The sequence below is a fragment of the Acinonyx jubatus genome, chromosome B3 (genome assembly GCF_027475565.1).
Source record: "Acinonyx jubatus isolate Ajub_Pintada_27869175 chromosome B3, VMU_Ajub_asm_v1.0, whole genome shotgun sequence".
NCBI classification, from domain to species: domain Eukaryota; kingdom Metazoa; phylum Chordata; class Mammalia; order Carnivora; family Felidae; genus Acinonyx; species Acinonyx jubatus.
Window position 1 is genome coordinate 95980360 of NC_069386.1, and position 18400 is coordinate 95998759.

The window sequence follows — 18400 nt, forward strand, 5'->3', positions numbered from 1 at the left end:
TAGGTTAAGATTTCCATAGTATTACCAGCAACGAACACCATTCTAGAAGGCTTCTAAGTCAACTGCTGACATGATTTGGCTGGTATTATGGACTAAATGAAGACTTAAAAAGCAGATCACTTCCTGAGAAACGTAGTCATTGAAAAGGATCTTAAGACAGGAGTAGGGTTTAAAGAGCAGAAAGATTTGAACACTCCACCAGTTAGGACCTGCTCCACTACAGGGAAGAGAAACCTGATCCCAAACCAAAGCTAACAAGGTCATATAACTGGAGAGTCCAGAAAGTATAGCTGGCTTTAGGTGTGACTAGTTGCAGAGGCTCAAAGTGAATCCCAATTTCTCTTTTTGCTTCTGGACTCTGCTTCCCTCTGTGTTGGCCTTTATTCTTGGGTAGCTCAAGGCTTACTTTATCATTAGCATTAGCTATCCTAGAAAAGAAGTGCTTCTGATCCAGGAGGGCTCTTTGGGGTTAGCTTGGGTCATGTGACACCCATCCCTACACTGCAATTGGGCAGGGCTTGGTTACAGGGTGGGCAGAGGGGTCAGTGCAGTGGGTTCTTCTTAGCCATTTGGTCTTTATCAGACAGTTGGGAGAAGGTCTGCTGGAGGACAGAAGGTATTGCTACAATCGGCCACTACGTGGAAAGATGATGAGTAAAGACAGAAGCAGGAAAACACACTGTATATCCAGAAACTTTGGTAAGAGAGCAAGAGGCAAGCAGAAGATGTATTGTAAAGGGTACTGAACACCTGGCAGGGAGTTTCTACTTAACCTAGCAGGCTCTGGGGAGGTTTCTGAGCAGGAGCATGAACGGTTTGGAATTCCCAAATTAGGACAGTGCTCTCCCACCATTGTTTGCACAGATGTGTGTGGAAAGATACTCCAAGTGGGAGCATAAATTAGAGGTAATGAGGCCCGACCTGAGGTGGTGGCAGTAAAAACAGAAAGGGGACAAAGACGGTGAGTCTCTCTGATAGGGCATCCTAAGATACTCCAGTTTTATGGAGAGGCAGAAAGAATTAAAGACCATGTGAAAATGATATTATTAGTAAAACTAGAAAACAAGGCAGGAGAGTCTAAATGGCAGAGATTTTGCTTGAAATGGACCTACTGCTGCTTGAGCAAGCAGAGGAGGAGATCAGGCAAGCAGTTAAGAGGCGAGGCCGGAGCCTAGGAGAAGGGGCAGAGCCAGAGGTCAAGACAGAGAGAGAATCTCCAATGAGCTTGTGGTTGGAATCACGAGAACTGCACCATCCATGAAGGAGAGTATGTAGAAGTGAGCTGTCGAAGGACAGAAGTCTGGGCAATCGCGAGGCAGGCAACAGAGAAGGAACAGGGACTCAGGATGGCGACTGAGAAGGAGCCGCCAGACGCTGGGCAGAAGGAGAAAGTAGAACCTACTGAAGTCAAACAGGAAGGGAGTTCCATTCCCAAAGAGAAAATGAATTAGATCTCCATGGTCAACATCAAGATTTCCAGTGTTGGCTCTGTACTCTTTATTTCACATTTTCCTTGATCCTTTTTACAGTGAACTCACAACCAAACTCAGTCCAATGAGCAGCCATGGACGCTAAAGATTTACAGCTTTCTGAGAACCAGTATTTCCACTCTGGTCTAAGTTGCATTAATTTGAGACCTAAGCATCCTATCATTAGTAACACCATATTCTCTTTTGGGTTTTCTCCCATTTTTATAGCATGTGGACCAAGTATTAAAATAATTATTCGCTGTGCTGCAATGAAACTATTGACCAGTAAGCATTAATTACTACGTTGATTTGGAGACAGAGGTACAGAATCTGAACTTGGCACATGAAAGGCAGGTTAGAGATCTTGGTGTTTGAAATACACAAATAGGAGTTATATGACCATCAAATCATTTAAATTGAGAACTGCTTGTTCCTGAGGCCAAGGGAAAAGACATTTCCAAGATTTCTCTTTTATTGGCTCCCTTCTTTCCAATTATTCTTTGAATTCAGATATTTCCCAGGACATTATCTTGGATATTTTCTTCAATCTGTACATTTGGAGTGATCTATAAGACCTTGCCTTTCACTATCTACCCTCTCCTCTGCTCCCAAACCTATATATTTAGCTGCCTATTACATTATACCTTACCAGGGCTGCAATGTGTGGTTGTTTAGGTTGTGTACTGCAAAAAGCACATTGAAAGGGGACACCATTCACATTGTGGATATTGTTTTGAATAAAAAAAAATTTTAATTATAATTTGATTCCAAATTTATACAATTTGTATACATGACAATTTTCTGGTAGATGGCAGTAAAGTCTCTAGTTCTGATAAAATTAACATATTACAACACTTTTCAAATAGAAAGTATTGAAAACATTTTTTCAACATTTATTTAGTTTTGAGAGAAAGAGAGAGACAGAGCATGCACAGGGGAGGGGCAGAGAAAGAGGGAGACACAGAATCCGAAGCAGGCTCCAGGCTCTGAGCTGTCAGCACAGAGCCTGATGTGGGGCTCGAACTCACAAACTGCAAGATCATGACCTGAGCCGAAGTCGACGCTTAACTGACTGAGCCACCCAGGTGCCCCAATACAAAGTATTTTAAGGAAAAAGAATCCTATCTGATGTGCACAAGGGCACTATGTGGGCTGTGGAGGCCCCGACTCTACCAGGATACGCCATGGTCACCTTTGTCTTTTCTTGCTCTGCCTGCATCCACAATGGCTCTCAAATCCATCCCATCCTGTCCATTCTCACTGCTACTGCCTGAGTTGAGGCCCCTTACTTCCACCCCAACATCTCGCTGCTGGGCCATTTTAATGCCTCCTTCTTGATCTCTTGGCCTCATGTTTTGTCCTAGAGGTTAGTGTCAGAACGATCCTTCTAAAATGATTTCACTTGAGTAATTTCCCGTTTAATATCTTCTCATTGCTTAGAGAATTCAACTTACACTCCTGAATGTGCTATATAAGACTCCCCATGTCCTTCCCTTGCCCTCCTGCCTACCAGTCAGTCATCTATACACCTTATGCTCCAACAACACCAAACCTCATTTGATGCAGTTGAAGGTGCTGGTTTGGAGCACCTGACGGGTTGCTCACTGCATTCCAATTCATCCTTCAAGAATCAGCTCAATGGTCCCTCATGAAATCTTCCCTGATCAACCCAGGCAGAATTAACCACACCCTCCTTTGCACAGTCACTGTAGCTAATTCATACCTTTATTATTGCACTACTCCCAGAGTTGCAATTATTTTTGCATGCCTATCACATTATGGATGAGGAAGCATCTTAAGGGTATAGATCGCATTTTATCAATTTATTTGCCCCTGGTACCTAACAGAGTATTGATGTGTATACTGGATACCCAAGGGATACCTGTTTTGCTCCTGCTTCTGGACCTAATTGAAAGAGTTGAATAAAATGTGTCAAATGTTTCATAGAAACCATGGAGGGTGGATTTGATAATAGGAGAAGGGAAGAGAACTTAAGTGTTTTGAGGATCCTTTTACATGAGGTGTTATTCTAGATACTTTACATATGGGACCTCAGCTTTCAGTTAAATGTGGAAGCACAGCAACAGGCCATATTTCACTTGCTGTTCCCTTTAGAGTATTTTGAAGAGTCTCCAGTAACTTCTCTGCTAAATTCTGCTTCTGCTAGTCTGCAGCAATGGGATCTTCATGGCTTCAAGAGGCTATTTCTCTGTTTCGTTTTGGTATTACATTCTCCTGGGAAGTACCAAACCAGTAATGCCTAATAGCTTATTAAAGCCTTACAGGGTTTTTTGTTTTTTGTTTTGGTAAGAGCAGCCTCTTTTCTTCTCCCCCATGACCTCCTACTCCCTTCCTGTGATGAAGGTGGAGTTAGAGAGGAGGTGAAAAAGTCAGAGTGGGACATAAAAGTAATGGATAGACATACTTCAAAACAGAATCGCTTCTTTTTGACAACTGAGGCTTGGTTTTCCCCTGGACCACGTTATGTGTTGTTTACTTGGGATGACTTCTTTCACACTTCTCCAGTTTGCAAGAGTTGACCAGTCTCAATTTTCAGGAGAAGCCTTCCTCCCTGCTCTCGTGCCCATATATTATCTAGTTTAACCATCACCACAGTGCCGGCCAGTGTGCAGCATTCTCATTTTATGGAAAGGGACATTAACATTAAGAGAGGTCAAGTTGCCCAAGGACATACAGCCAGATTAGGTAGTAATCAAGTGAATGATTTTCTCAAGAGAAAAATAATGTTCAAGCATGGGTGCATAAAGGGAAAGTGACTGGACACAGAATGGAACTGGGGCTATCTTCCAGGGCTAATGGGGAATTCTGTTCCTACTGGCCATACTAGGCTGCTACTGGGCTCTCCTCTGCCCTGGGATCTCAGGTTAACAACCACTTACTTTGGACAGAGTAACAGACGAACGTGGATGTTACATACACGCTTGAGAGTGCAAAGAGAGTTTTGGAACAACAAAAAATTTTTTAAAATCTTTGTGACAATATTTAGAAAGAAGATAGCTACTTTAAAAGCATATTTTTTGTGCCTACGTTCATAAACGTCACAGAAATCCAAAGACATGCTCTGGTTAAACAATGAACACACTCACATGAGAGTATGACTTGTTTTTCCTGTTTTTAAGTTTCAAGAAACCAGGCCTACATTCGATGTGAATTATATGCCACGAGATTATTCTTTACACTCATTCTAAATGTAAGGATAAAGCTTCTCATCTAAGTTTTGGATAAAATATGCTATTTGTATTTGGACCACTCCAATACTCAGCTGTACCATGCATTGCAGTACAAGCGGGTTTTCAGGACAGATTCCCAAAGAACAAAGTCAGGTACTGAATGTGGACACATGGGAAGTTTGTACTGTACACTCTTAACTCCAGCAATCATTTATTAATTTATTAAAGCAATGATGAGCCAACAGGTAGACCTGAAACTCACCCTGTTGATGCCTGGATTTCAGTAAATTAACAAAATGGAATAAAAGTTAACTTAAAAAAAAATTACTCAAAAGTGTTTAAAAGCACTGATCCATCAAGGGCTTAATAGACTGCCAGTAATACTTTATTAGAGCTAATAACATGAAGGAAATCTGATAACTATTCAAACATTTAAGCCTCTAAGCTCTACATCTATAATAGTTCTTTTCCAAAAGTCTTAATTTTGCTCTGCAAGGAACAAATGTCAGTTTTCAACCTTGTGAATATTAAGAAGTGCAAATTACTCTTCATCAAAATAAGTTAGTGCATTATAGGTAAGTAATAAATGCTCCTAAAAATTAAAACCAGGTATTTAGGGTTCATGACAATCTTTTCCATCACTTAAAAATAAAAAGGCCTTGGAAATTTAATAAATGTAGGTAGGTCCATGTGCCTCTTTACACTGGCTGATGAGGAAGCAGATACAATTCCTTTGCGTTCTCTCATTCTTGTCTGTTGGTACATAGTCAGGTAGTTTGAGGGATTAGTTAAGCTAAACTCCTGGAACCCATCATTCACATGACATGGTAAAAAATTGTTCATCTGGGAGGTAACTGCTACAGAAGTGTTTTAGACTCACCTTGCTTTTAGAGTTAATACATCTAAACTTTGAAAATAGTTATGTGGATACATCAAGTCCTAGACTTCAGAAAAATGGTCTGCTGCTATACGTTTAATTACCTATTACCTAACTGGTCTCAGTTTAACAGATGTGATAATAAGAATCACAGAGCGAAGAAGTGGCTAAAAGTCCAGGGAGGTGGAATGTTAATCCTGGAGCACCAGACAGCAAGATCAGGCTCCTGTATTTAGAAATGAGGAATTCTATTTGAAATGAGGATTCCTTTGAATGCCCATGGCACATACTTTAAAACCATAAGAATGAGGGGCGCCTGGATGGTTCTGTCAGTTAAGCTTCCGACTTCGGATCAGGTCATGATCGCCCAGGCTGTGGGTTTGAGCCCCATGTTGGGCTCTGTGCTGACAGCTCAGAGCCTGGAGCCTGCTTCACATTCTGTGTCTCCCTCTCGCTGCTCCTCCCCTGCTCATGCTCTGTCTCTCTGCATCTCTCTCAAAAATAAACAAATATTCAAAAAATAAAAAAATAATACCTTAAAATGAATAGCAAACAGGGGTGCCTGGGTGACTGAGTTGGTAGGAGCATCCTACTTCGGCTCAGGTCATACCACATGGTTTGTGCGTTCGAGCCCCACGTTGGGCTTTGCCCTGACAAGAGGGAGCCTGCTTGGGATTCTCTGTCTCCCTCTCTGCTGCTCTCCCACTCACACACTCTCTCAAAAATAAATAAAATATTAAAAAAAAACCCACACAAACAGCAAACAAATGTTTTTCTTCCAGTCCATTTTCTTCCTTTTTCTAAAATTGCTTACGTGTTCAAATAACAGCGCTGTGAAACAGTGCTCTCAACCTCCTCCTACCCCAACCACCATTCCCACCATGATGGGGGAGTGATGTTTACACGGATCCTATACTCTCAAACAGATGTCCAGATTTTATACTGTCATATAGATAAAAATAGATTTCTACCATACACATTTTCCTAGTCCCTACATGTAAAGTAATTCCACCTCTACTATAATCACAATATATATTGAACACTTACTACGTGCCAGGCACATGAGTGCATTTCACATATTAAACTGACTTAATCCCCACGGCAAACTATTCGGTGGATACTATTATGATCCCCATCTTACATATGAGAAATCAAGCACACGGAGTTTAAATAACTTCCTCAAGGTCACACAGCTAGTAAATGGCAGAACTGGAATTCAAGCCAAGATAATCTGGTCTCTAGGCCTGTGCTGACACATGGTTTTCAGAATGCATGAAAAAAACATTATCATGGAGATAATTTGCTCTAACACATTTTTAAGTCTATTGTTTGGAAACTATCTTGTTAATAAAAATTTACATAAAATCTATCTCACAATTGATGGGCTCACTAGATCTTCACAAAACTCCAACTAATACTTAAGAACCTAAGACAATGTCTTAAATGACTCCAAGTATGTAACAGTTTTAACCTACCTAACTGGTGTAAATGGTTTGAGAATTCACTGCTTTCTTACTCAAAACTATGTAAAGTGAAAACTTTGCTTTTCCATTACTTTTCAGTCAGATTTTGTTGCCACATTTTTTTTTCTGTATTTGAATTAGCTTGAAGGTCTCCATGGTATGAGAATTGAATATTCTACTTTTACAATGTTTATTATCAACGAATCAAAAACTCTTTCAAACCCTGATGTTCCTTGAGGAGAAAGAGAAACTGAATGTCAAGAAGCTGGCCTAAGCCTACAGGACGATGGTACAGCCAGACAGAGCTTCAGTCTTGTGATGCAAAAGCTACTTATTACTCTAGTGAGGAAAGTACACTGGTTTGAAAAGCTAATTAAAATTAATTAGAAGGTTCACGTACCTCAAACATAAAATCATGCATTATATAAAAGGTACTTTCAAAGTCAATTTTTCAGAACTTGACCAACTAATTTAGTTTCTTAAGTGTCTCTCACAGAAGATATCAATAGCAGGGAAATGGTTTGCAATTTCTGTAGCTTTAGGAATAACACTCAGAAATTCAAAAGGTATGTCAGAATGCAATCGGGGCACCTGGGTGGCTCAATCAGCTAAGCTTCCGACTTCGTCTCAGGTCATAATCTCATGGTTAGTGGGCTTGAGCCCTGCATCAAGCTGTGCACCGACAGTGTGAAGCCTGCTTGGGGTTTTCTCTCTCTCCTTCTCTCTTCCCCTCCCTCACTGTGCGCAAGTGCTCTCTCAAAATGAATAAACTTTAAAGAAAAAGAATGCAATAGACATCACGATAAATCAAATATAATTTTATAAGAAAAAATTCCACTTTACTTACACTGTTGTTATGGTCTGAATGTTTGTGCTCCCCTCGCCCAGCCCAAAATCTTACGTTAAAACTTATTCCCCCAATGTGATGGTATTTGGAGGTGGGCATTTGAGAGATGAGTAGGTCGTGAGGATGAAGCTCTCAAAAGTGGGATCAGTGCCCTATAAAAGAGACCCCAGGGGGATCCTTTGTCCCTTCTGCCATGTGCAGTTACCATGAGAAGACAGCTGCCTATGAGGAAGTTGATCTTGGACCTGGAAGCTGCCTTGATCTTGGACTTCCAGCCTCCAGAACCATGAGAAATAAATTTCTGTTGTTTATAAGCCTTCCAGTCTGGGATATTTTGTTCCAGCAGCCCAAACACACTAAGACAACCATGTTATACTGGAAAACAACTCATGATAGGTAGGTTTATTTTATTTATTTATTTTTAAGTAGGCTCCACACCCAGTGTAGAGTTTGAACTCATGACCCTGAGATCAAGGGTTGGATGTTCTACCGACTGAGCCACCCAGGTATGTTTATTCTTTAAAATCTAATTTGGTTCTCCTTTAAAATGCAAGTGTGATTCTAATTCAAAATATTCTATTTTAGCAACTTTCTTTTTATAAACTGTTTAAAGACAAAGTCAAGCAATGCCATCTACAGGGAAACTTTAGAACAACAGTCCTATTTCTATAACCCACGCTTCTTTAAATTAATAGAGCATTTATAGTCTGAGTTAAAATATTGCATTTGGTATCATCTGGCAAGAAAAAAACAGCAGCTGTGTAAAAAAAATCCCAGTAACAATCATTCTGGATTAATATTTTCTAAAATAATTAAAAATAACCTAACTTCACTCCCAAGTTTATCACACTTTGGTTATGAACCATACCTGATTGAGATTCAAGTTATGCAACCTCAAGAAACTTTAGTTTTAAGTGGTATGCAGGGGAGACTCAAGTCATTGGAGACTGACCTGCAACAATTTCCTTTTTCCAACTATCGAACTCCCCTCCCCCTTCCTCTTGAGTAGCATCACCTTCCCCTTGTCGGATTCTCTAAATTTTCAGGTAAATAGTTTCTAAAGTTCAGTCCTGTTTAAACCCTAGTTCACAGACCGGTCCACATTGCATTCAAAGCTCTTTCCTTCCCTATGCAGTACAGGCCCACTCTAATCATGGATGGGTTGTTTTCTTATTTCTCCTCCTTTTTCTCTGCTCTCTTTCTCTTGGGAAGTAGATGCTGGAACGCAGTGGTTCCCAATTTAGACCAAACTCCCAAACCACCTGGAGCCCTTTGACAAAAATGCCATGCCTCTTACTTAATTGAACTGGTACCTGAACATGGCTTTTGTTTGCTTTTAATTTTCTAGGTGATTCCACATGCAGCCTAGTTTGAGAATCACTGCTTTACAAAAGGGGCTCCCTAATTGGCGACAACTGCATGCTGATAACGGGCCTATGGGTTTCACGGTGCACAGTGGCAACCCCTCCTTCCCCTCCCCTGCAACCCAGCCCTGGCAGTCCCTGGAGGTTTGAGAGTTGGCTGCATTCTGGCTGATCCCCAGTCCCTGGCATCACACCTCTCTCATTTATAGCACCTGCCCCTGAACTTCCTCATGTGACTGCACACGTCCTTCAGCCTCCAACTCTTAGGCTGACAGGACCCATCTTTAATACCTCTCTGCCTGGCAGCCCCCGCCCTCCAATTCTATTCCTGTGCTCTGGAATAGCAACGCAGATATGCTAACCTGCTGAGTAAACACAAATCCAACCAGGTGGAGAAAATGCTGGGTTCCCTTCTTAAAGGCATCCTGAATTGTTCCCTTAGGCCTCCCTCTCGTGGTTTCTGAGTACAGATGCTCCCTGTCCCTTCTCTCATGACAGCCCAAAGGACTAAATCCCATTCCCCAACACTGCCTCTCCCTAGCCTCCCAGCTGTCTGTGGAATGGTGGTTCGGGACAGGGCGTTCCACAAACCGGCAGCCCTCGGTAAGCCCTGCAGTGCTCATGGGTCCTAACCACCAGTGGTGCCCTGATCTTACAAGGTGGAGACTTGCTACCTTGGTACCTTTTAGTCTCTGTTTTGGTCTTACTCCAGAATAGGAAAAGAAAAATCCCATGATTTAATGTTACAAATTACTTAAATCTGCAGTCAGTAACTTACGTCAGTTCTCTGGAACAGAGGTCAATGAATGTATGCGAATGACTTATTAAGGAAGTAAGAAGGAGTGGGAATAGGACAGGGAAGGAAGCACGCCCAAGCAAAGGGGTGATTCTGACCAAGCGGTAGAGGCTGACCTCAACCCAGCTCCTCCAGAGAGTTCCGGAGTGTAAACGTACACCTATGTGAGGTAAAGGAGCTGGGCTTTCATACAGAAATGTCAAGGAGCACTTCAGGCCGAAGACCTGGAGGTACTGAGTATTAGAAGCATAGTGAACAGGGGAGGAGGGTGAACAGGGATCTGAGGAATCTGGGTGGATCACTATAGCTGGTCAATGTCAGACTTACTTTTACAAGTTCTACAACGTTACCAAAAAGGCTAAATAGACTTCACTGATAATAACTGGTGCTATCTGTAACTAACAAAGTATCATATATTTAGTTTACACTGTTTAGTAAACTGCTTAATAAAATGCTAAGGGCAGTATGAACAATGTATTTTGAGAAAGAACAGCAAAACAAATTTTAAAGACTGAAGGAAGCCTGGAGGAAAGAATGGTTCTTTTGCTGGAAAGCCTGCTTTAGACATTCATTTTCTTCAAAACTATCTCTGAAACATTCACAAAATCACAGGGTCTCAAAAACAATGTTTATTTTAATACATAAAATGTGCCACCAAGCACCAATGCCTGTAAGTACCAGAATCCCATCCAGTTAGTATTATTCCTCACAACTGGTATGACTGAAGTCCTTGACAGATCCAAGTCTGAGCAGATGATTACCATCACTAACATAAAACAGACGACACAGAACCAAAATCATTTGCTAAATGTATACAGAACTACATGTGTAGTTACTTAAAAACTTTCTCTGTTCCATGTAAAAACACCAGTGATTTTAGTCATTTTCCTAGAAGATACACACAAGGAGTAGTGCAAGAGCCACATAAGTGCACAAGCCTGAAAGTGGGCTTTTTATTCTCACTCCATTCTCAAATGGAAGATTCTGTAAAGATACCTTTCCCCACTCCTGATTTCTTACTTTCATTCTTACCAACTCATTACAGTATAATTTACTATCCAACTCACATAGACATGTATGGTGGAGGAAAAGAATAAAACTTTGGCTAATTTAAATATAGAAAACAGTATTTTTGTTTTTTTAAATAAAAGAAAATTTAAATACTAAAGCTATCTTAATAACAGCAATGAAGTGGAAGATATATATAAAACTACTGCAGAATTATGTTAAAATAAAAATCTTTTTTTTAGATCTATCTATCTTGAAGACAACTAAATTTTACTAGTTTCAATTTAAACATAATTACATAGTAATAGATGTCTCTCTTTAGAAATTGGATCAATTTATCCCTGGTTTCCTGAAGATACACCAAGTCATGGTTATGCTGCTTCACTGTTTATTTCTGGCAGACTTTGGCAAATTGCAATACCTATTTTCATTTGAGGAGTGACTGATGTGCAATTTTCTTTTAAGCAGAACCTGATGCTGAGCTAAAAGTAAACTAAGTTGGATTTCAGGCCCAATGGCAGGCAGGCAGTCAGTAATCATTTTTCGAATTGTAGGCAGCCCATGGTAGTTTTCATTTATATATCAAATCTCTACGGACATGCTGGAATAATCTGTGAACACAATCTTCCCATGCTGTATTCACATGCTCCACTCACATCTTTAGCTTACCCAGGTTGTTAGAGACTTGGGTAAGATGACTAAAGATTTCACGATGGAGATTTCTATAAGAAAAAAAAAAAGAAACTTTAAAACTTTAAAGACGCTTTCTAAAAAGAAACTTTAAGTACTTACTGGGTACTTAATACTAGGTAATATGCCTAGTAATGGCTAAATGCAATTCAAAGGAATAGCCATGCATAATTTTTGGAGATGGTTCGTTGCTGATACCTAAATGCAAGCAACCAAAGAAAAATGACATACACTGGACATCATCAAAATTAAAAAGCTCTGTGCTTCAAAGGACATACTATCAAGAAAACAAAAAGACAACTCACAGAATGAGAGAAAGTATTTGCAAGTCACGTTCTGGTAAGGGTCTAGTATCCAAATTATATAAAGAACTGTTACAACTCAACGATAAAAAGACGACCCAATTTAAAAACAGGCAAAGTACTTTTGTAAAGATATACAAATGGCCAGTAAGTACATGAAAAGATATTCAACATCATTAGTTACTTGGGAAATGAAAATAAAAACCACAATGAGATACTACTTCATACCTACTAAGTGGCTAGAATCAAAAAATTGACAATGACAAGTGTTGGTGAGGATACAAAGAAATTAGAACCCTCAGCTATTGCTGGTGGGAACGTAAAGTGATACAGCAGCTTTGGAATACAGTTTATTAATTCCTCAAAAAGTTAAACAGAATTCCCATATAACCCAGCAATTCTACTCTAAGGTACATACCCAAGAGATCTGAAAACACAGATCACACAAAAATTCTCACATGAATACTCATAATAGTATTATTCATTATAGCCAAAAAGTGAAAACGACTGAAATGCCTATCAAGTGATGAATGGATAAGGTGTAGTATATGCATGCAAAGAAATATTAAAACTATATTAAAAAAAACATATTATACCTAAAAAAAACTGTAAGGAGTTAAGTGCTGATGATGTAGGCTCCAACATGGGTAAACCTTAAAAACACTGTGCTGTTAGAAGCCAGATAGATACAGGAAGCCACACAGTGTGTGGTTCCATTTATATGAAATGTTCGGAATAGGAAAATCCATAGAGAACAGACTGGTGGTTGCCAAGGGCTAGGGAGAGGCAGGAATAGGAAATGACTGCTAATAGGTATGGGGTTTCTTTGTGAGGTGATAAAAATGTTTAGAATTAAAAAGTGGTGACAGCTGTGCAACTCTGTGAGTATACTATAAAACCAGTGCACTGTACATTTTAAAAGGGTGAATTTTATGGTGTGTGAATGTTACCAACTTTTTCAAAAGAAACTGATTCTGGGGCATCTGGGTGGTTCAGTGGGTTGAGCACTGGACTCTTGAGCTACTCAGGTCATGATCCCAGGGTTGTGGGATTGAATCCTGCATTAGGCTCTGCACTGAGTGTGGAGCTTAAGATTCTCTCTCTCTCTCTCAGGGCCCCTGGGTGGCTCAGTTGGTTGAGCTTCTGACTCTTGATTTCAGCTTAGGTCATGATCTCACAGCTGTGAGATCAAGCCTGTTGGGCCCCAGTGTGGAGCCCACTAGGGATTCACTTTCCCTCTTGCTTTGCCCCTCCCCTGCTCATGCTTGTGGGATTTCTCTTCCCCGACCCCTGCTTGTGCTCTGTAACAATTAACAATTAAAAAAAAAAAAAAGTGATTCTTTGGGGGAAAAAAAAAGGAAGCCTGTACATTTAGGAAACACAAAATCTTTATGCCTCAAAAAAATCCTACTTTCAAAACTACACCACGAGGGCACCTGGCTGGCTCAGTTGGTAGAGCATGTGACTCCTGATCTCGGTATTGTAAGTTTGAGCCCCATGGTGGGTGCAGAGATTACTCAAAAATAAATCTTTTTTTTCTTCTCCTTTTAAATGTTTATTTATTCTGAGAGAGACAGGGAGAACGTGAGCTGGGGAGGGGCAGAGAGAGAGGGAGAGAGAGAATCCCAAGCGGGCTCCGTGCTATCAGCACAGAGCCTGATGCAGGGCTCAATTTCACAAACCATGAGAGTGTGACACGAGCTGAAATCAACAGTTGGATGCTTAACCACTGAGCCACCCAGGTACCCCTAAAAATAAACCTTTAAACAAACAAAAACCCTGTACAACAGCCTGAGCTAAAACCACATTCCTTAAGACCTAAAACATTTTTAAATTATCTTTATATCTCCAGCACCATGCCAAATAAAAGTTAGTGGATCTGAATTACTAACCCCACTAGTCCTCTTTCTTTATAGTCCTAACACCTAGCCTTGATCTCCCAAATTGCAAGTTATTTGCTTTTGGCTAGAATTCACATAATGGGAAAACTTCATCAACAAATTCAATCAAAGCAAAGAGAACAGAAACAAGTGGGATTTACTAAATTAAGCATCTTTAATGCATAAACTTGACCATGTCTTTGCTTTATACTAGTCACATATACAGAAGGTGATACAAAAATGGATGAGACACAATTCTTCCTTTCTGCAGGTTCAAACTCTAGGCATCACAGAGGCAACTTGCATAAAATATAATTACTGTAACAGGTAAAGAAAGCAACAAAAAAGGGAAACATACATAAATTCTATTTAACAGAGTGCATTTTTATTTACTGTATAGACCTACCTTATTATATTTTACTCTGACAATTTAAAATAATTTGGGGCGCCTGGGTGGCTCAGTCAGTTAAGCATCCAACTTCGGCTCAGGTCATGATCTCACAGTTCGTGAGTTTGAGCCGTGAGTTGGGCTCTGTGCTGACAACAGTGCAGAGCCTGCTTGGAATTTTCTCTCTCCCTCTCTCTCTGCCCCTCCCTCCCTCACTTAAAATAAATAAATTTAAAACAAATTTTGAATGATTGGAGAAAGTTCACAAAAGTCAGAACTAATAAGAGACAATACAAACTTATAAATAGCTGAGCTGAGTTCCTTGCTTAAGCTGATGCCCAATTATAAATCTCTATTATTTACAGATGGAAAGGACCTTTATAAAAGCAGCATGCCTAATTTTAAAGGAAGAATCCAGGGAGATTGTCTTAACACTGAAAGTGCCTTAGTTCAGTGAGTTATCAGAGCAGTTTCCCCACATCACAATCAACATCTACACCACACATTAGCTCAGAGACCATGCCCAGCTAATGAAATCTCCTCAGAGGATAAAGGAGCTAGGAATATATTTACCGGTTTTTTCTTTCTGATGTATAAAATATGAATATCTTCGCTTCGATATTCTTCATCATGTTTCTCCAAAGGAATTTTTTCAAAGTCAAAGTCTAGTTGGAGTAGCTATAAATTTAAAAGAGATATACTTTAAATTCAGTAATATGAAGTGTCCTGTGGTGACAGAAGTCAGAATGATGGTTAATTTTAGAGTACTGACTAGGGAAGGGCATGTAGGAGCCTTCTGAGGTCGTAAAAGTGTTCTACAGCTTTATGTAGGGTGGTGGTTGCTTGGGTGTATACACATGAAAAAGTGAGCCGAGCACTGGATATGTGCATTGTACATGTGTTTTAAATCAACTGAAACAGTTTAGCAATATAAAATTTTCAATTATACTCTCAAAAGGTCATTAACTTTAATTGTCAAGAAAAATATAAACCATTTTAGCACATATCTGAGGCAGAGTCATATATTTGTTTTCTCATTTAAGTAAAGTAGTCCTTTCAGGGCTGTGTAGATGTACCCTCAAGAGGAGTCACTTGTAAAGTGATGGATTTTTGCCCATCAAAAGCGTTTGGGTGACAACCAGGGGGAGATGGGTGAAAGATACATGGGACTCTATGTACTACTCTTGCAACTTTGTGTGGATCTTTATTTAAAAGTAAAAAGTAAAAAGGGAGAGGGGGAGGGGGGAGGGGGAGGGGGAGAGGGGGAGAGGGAGAGGGACAGGGAGAGAGGAAGAAACTGAAAGTAGATAGGTTTTCTTCCAGGACACGTGGGTCGCTCAGTCAGTTAAGTGTCTGACTCCTGATTTCAGCTCAGGTCATGATTTCACAGTTCATGGGTTCTTGGGATTGAGCCCCATGCTGGGCTCTGCCCTGACAGCAGGGAGCCTGCTTGGGATTCTCTCTCTTACTCTCTCTCTGCCTCTCCCCTGCTCACTCTCTCTCAAAATAAATAAGTAAACTTAAAAAAAAAAAAAAGCAGATACGATATCTTGGTCAAAGCTTTCATAAAAACATAGAGAAAACCACAGAGGTAAAAACATATCACATATCAATGTTTCCATGATGTATACTCCAAAAGTAATACATACATCAATATGTTCCCCAAAGCTAGCACAGTGTTTAATCAAGAAACATTATTTTAGATTGTTCTCTAAATACTAGATCACCTAATTAGAAAGAAAAAGAAATAAAGAATTAGAAAAGATGAAAAAAGTGGAAGGCTTAATAGAACAGTGGGCAATGAAAGATCCTCTCCTTGGGTTCATACAACCAGAATGTTTTCCCCACTCAAGAGTACCATAATATACTTGAACACACAGTCACATACAGCCTCACAGAAGGGTAATCAGTACAAAAACATATCTAGTACAGTACTTACCTCAAAATACTTTTTCTCAATTTCTGGATTTTTTCCCATAGTTCGTTGTTCATAACAACATATAATACAAGTCTCAAATCCACTAAGATCTTTTAGAGTTTTCAACAATGGCTCCAAAGACTGTTCAAAAAAGGATATAGTTTTTATTTATGATTTTTAAAAATTTATATTTTTACTATACAAAGGGGGCAGGGGAAGTGGAGAGTAATTATAATTCCCCTCCAACTTATCCATCTTTGAATCAATCCAACAAAGTACACGTGGTTAAAGCTCTGTAACTAATGACTGGTAAACTTCTCTTAACTAATCAACCATTACACTGATTTCAATTTCCAAAGAGAGGAGTTAAGTGACTGCATTTTGGAATGCCCATGGGAAAACAAATGGAACTGACTTCACCCTTAAAAAATTAATTTTATTTAATCTATTTTAATTTAGGATTTTGCCCACAAAGGCAAGTCTGACAATACCTTGAACACAAGTAAGCTCAACCCTCGTTATTTTAAAAATGAGTGATGCCCACAATGCTATACAAACGGATTTTTAAAAATCATTCTGAATAATTTTGCCACAGAAAAATGAATTCTTTACAAAGCAACTTAATTCTCAATGTCATGGTCAACATGTTCACTAGGAAGAGCTTTAAAAAACTTGGCTTTTCATAACATCCAAATGGCAAAATCCTTTTAAAATCTTACAGAAGCTTCTAGTAAAATGCACATGACACTTTTCTCAACTGTTTCAGAGGTATATATGTTTATCATGAGTGTACATATACTGTTCCTTAAAACTTATTTTCTCTTTACTGTGTCATCAACTTTAGGACAAATATCCTGCATTTAGAGATGTTAAAATGGGAAGAAATGTGCACTATGAAATCCACCAGTCATGGTACCACTTCTAAAGGAAGGGCACTTCGCTCCACTGAGTACTTACCTCTTCGTAGTATATGCAGTCGGCCATCAGTATGTAGTCTGGTGGAGAAGACAAGTCTTCTATTTCTTCCCCCCTTAAAAATGTCAACCAAATATTTTATTTGTTGCTTTAATAATTTAAAATACAGTTTTTATAAGCAAGGCCTGAAAAGTCCCCTTCGTATTAACTATGCTTTTAGTGAAATGCAATTTAAAGCAAACTACAAATCATTACTTAAAACAAGCTGAAAGGCCATACAAACCATTTCAGTACCTTGGCTTGAATAGAACCAGTGACAAGATGCTCGTTCATATTAATATTCATCTTCAGCAAATCTTGCAATTCTTCAAGATCTGTGACTACAACATCAGCCCTGTAAAATAGGGTGGATTGAGGTGTAGGCACAAGTATGGTAAACCAGTAATGTGGGTTTCCCGAAAAAAGCGGCGCCCCCTCCTGCCAGCTCTTACCCGAGGGTAGCGGCCATGAGCCCCACGGCCCCTGTGCCAGAGCCCAGTTCCAGCACCGACCGCCGGCTCAGAGCGTGGGCCCCATCGCCGGAAAACTCGGGCGTTTCCAGGTACTTAGAAAGAACAATGGCAGCATCCCAAACAACGCAGCCCACGCCGCCAGAGCCATACTGCTGCAGTCGTAACACTGTGCCATCTCGCTTCTCCAAAACTCGAACAAAGTTCCGCAGTGGGTCCTCCACGGAGGACTCCAGGGTAGCCGCCATCGCTGCCCGGCAACAAGAGGCGGCGTGCGCGGTGACGTCACATCCACACGCACCGCCCCAAGGGCCGACCTGAAGAGGGCCCGGCGCCTCCTAGCGGCGAAGTTGGGCTCCACAGCGCGTGCGCAAAGGCACAAAGCCGGGAAGGCAGCGTTACCTGGGCGTGGTCGAACACGAGGCCACCCGCTTCCCCAGCGTGCTGGTCTGCCTCACTCCGCTCAATTACAAGTCAGGCCTAACAAACAGGTAGTTTAAATCACTCTTCCAAAGCTAAGATTATAAACTGCTCTTTAAAAAACAAAGGCAACCTCAGAGTGTTTTTACCTGGAGACTAATTCACATGGTAGTTATTGGCCTTAAACCCAGGCAGGTTCCAAGATCCTACCAAGGAAGGCTATAATCCTTATCAAGAGTTCCCTAGCATGTTTCTAATTTTTCATCTGAATGCATAAAAATAGTTGCTGGAAGCTTGCTGACTGCATTTTGAAGGTTAAGACAAAAGTAACCCTTCTAAAATTTACATCACTTAAATTCTTTG

At 40.2% G+C, this 18400-nt stretch overlaps 1 protein-coding gene across 1 annotated transcript; it reads right to left on the reverse strand.

Moving 5' to 3' along the window:
* Positions 1 to 10621: 10621 nt before the first annotated feature.
* On the reverse strand, positions 10622 to 18380 carry VCPKMT (valosin containing protein lysine methyltransferase). The gene is made up of 6 exons (XM_015087540.3): positions 17600 to 18380; positions 17392 to 17502; positions 17151 to 17223; positions 16215 to 16334; positions 14849 to 14953; positions 10622 to 11737 (listed from the first exon to the last, which is right to left on the reverse strand). The coding sequence occupies exons 1-6, from the start codon at positions 17863 to 17865 to the stop codon at positions 11723 to 11725; spliced, it is 690 nt and encodes a 229-aa protein (XP_014943026.1). The 5' UTR covers positions 17866 to 18380; the 3' UTR covers positions 10622 to 11722.
* Positions 18381 to 18400: the final 20 nt, after the last annotated feature.

What these genes read in the sequence shown, in the direction of transcription:
- VCPKMT (XM_015087540.3), bottom strand. Translation starts at nt 17,865, where the DNA reads ATGGCGGCTACCCTGGAGTCCTCCGTGGAGGACCCACTGCGGAACTTT. An exon ending in CTCATGGCCGCTACCCTCGG is followed by an intron (nt 17,503 to 17,599) that starts GTAAGAGCTGGC and finishes CCTATTTTACAG; the next exon opens with GGCTGATGTTGTAGTCACAG. An exon ending in TTGAGAAAAAGTATTTTGAG is followed by an intron (nt 14,954 to 16,214) that starts GTAAGTACTGTA and finishes TTAAATTTATAG; the next exon opens with CTACTCCAACTAGACTTTGA.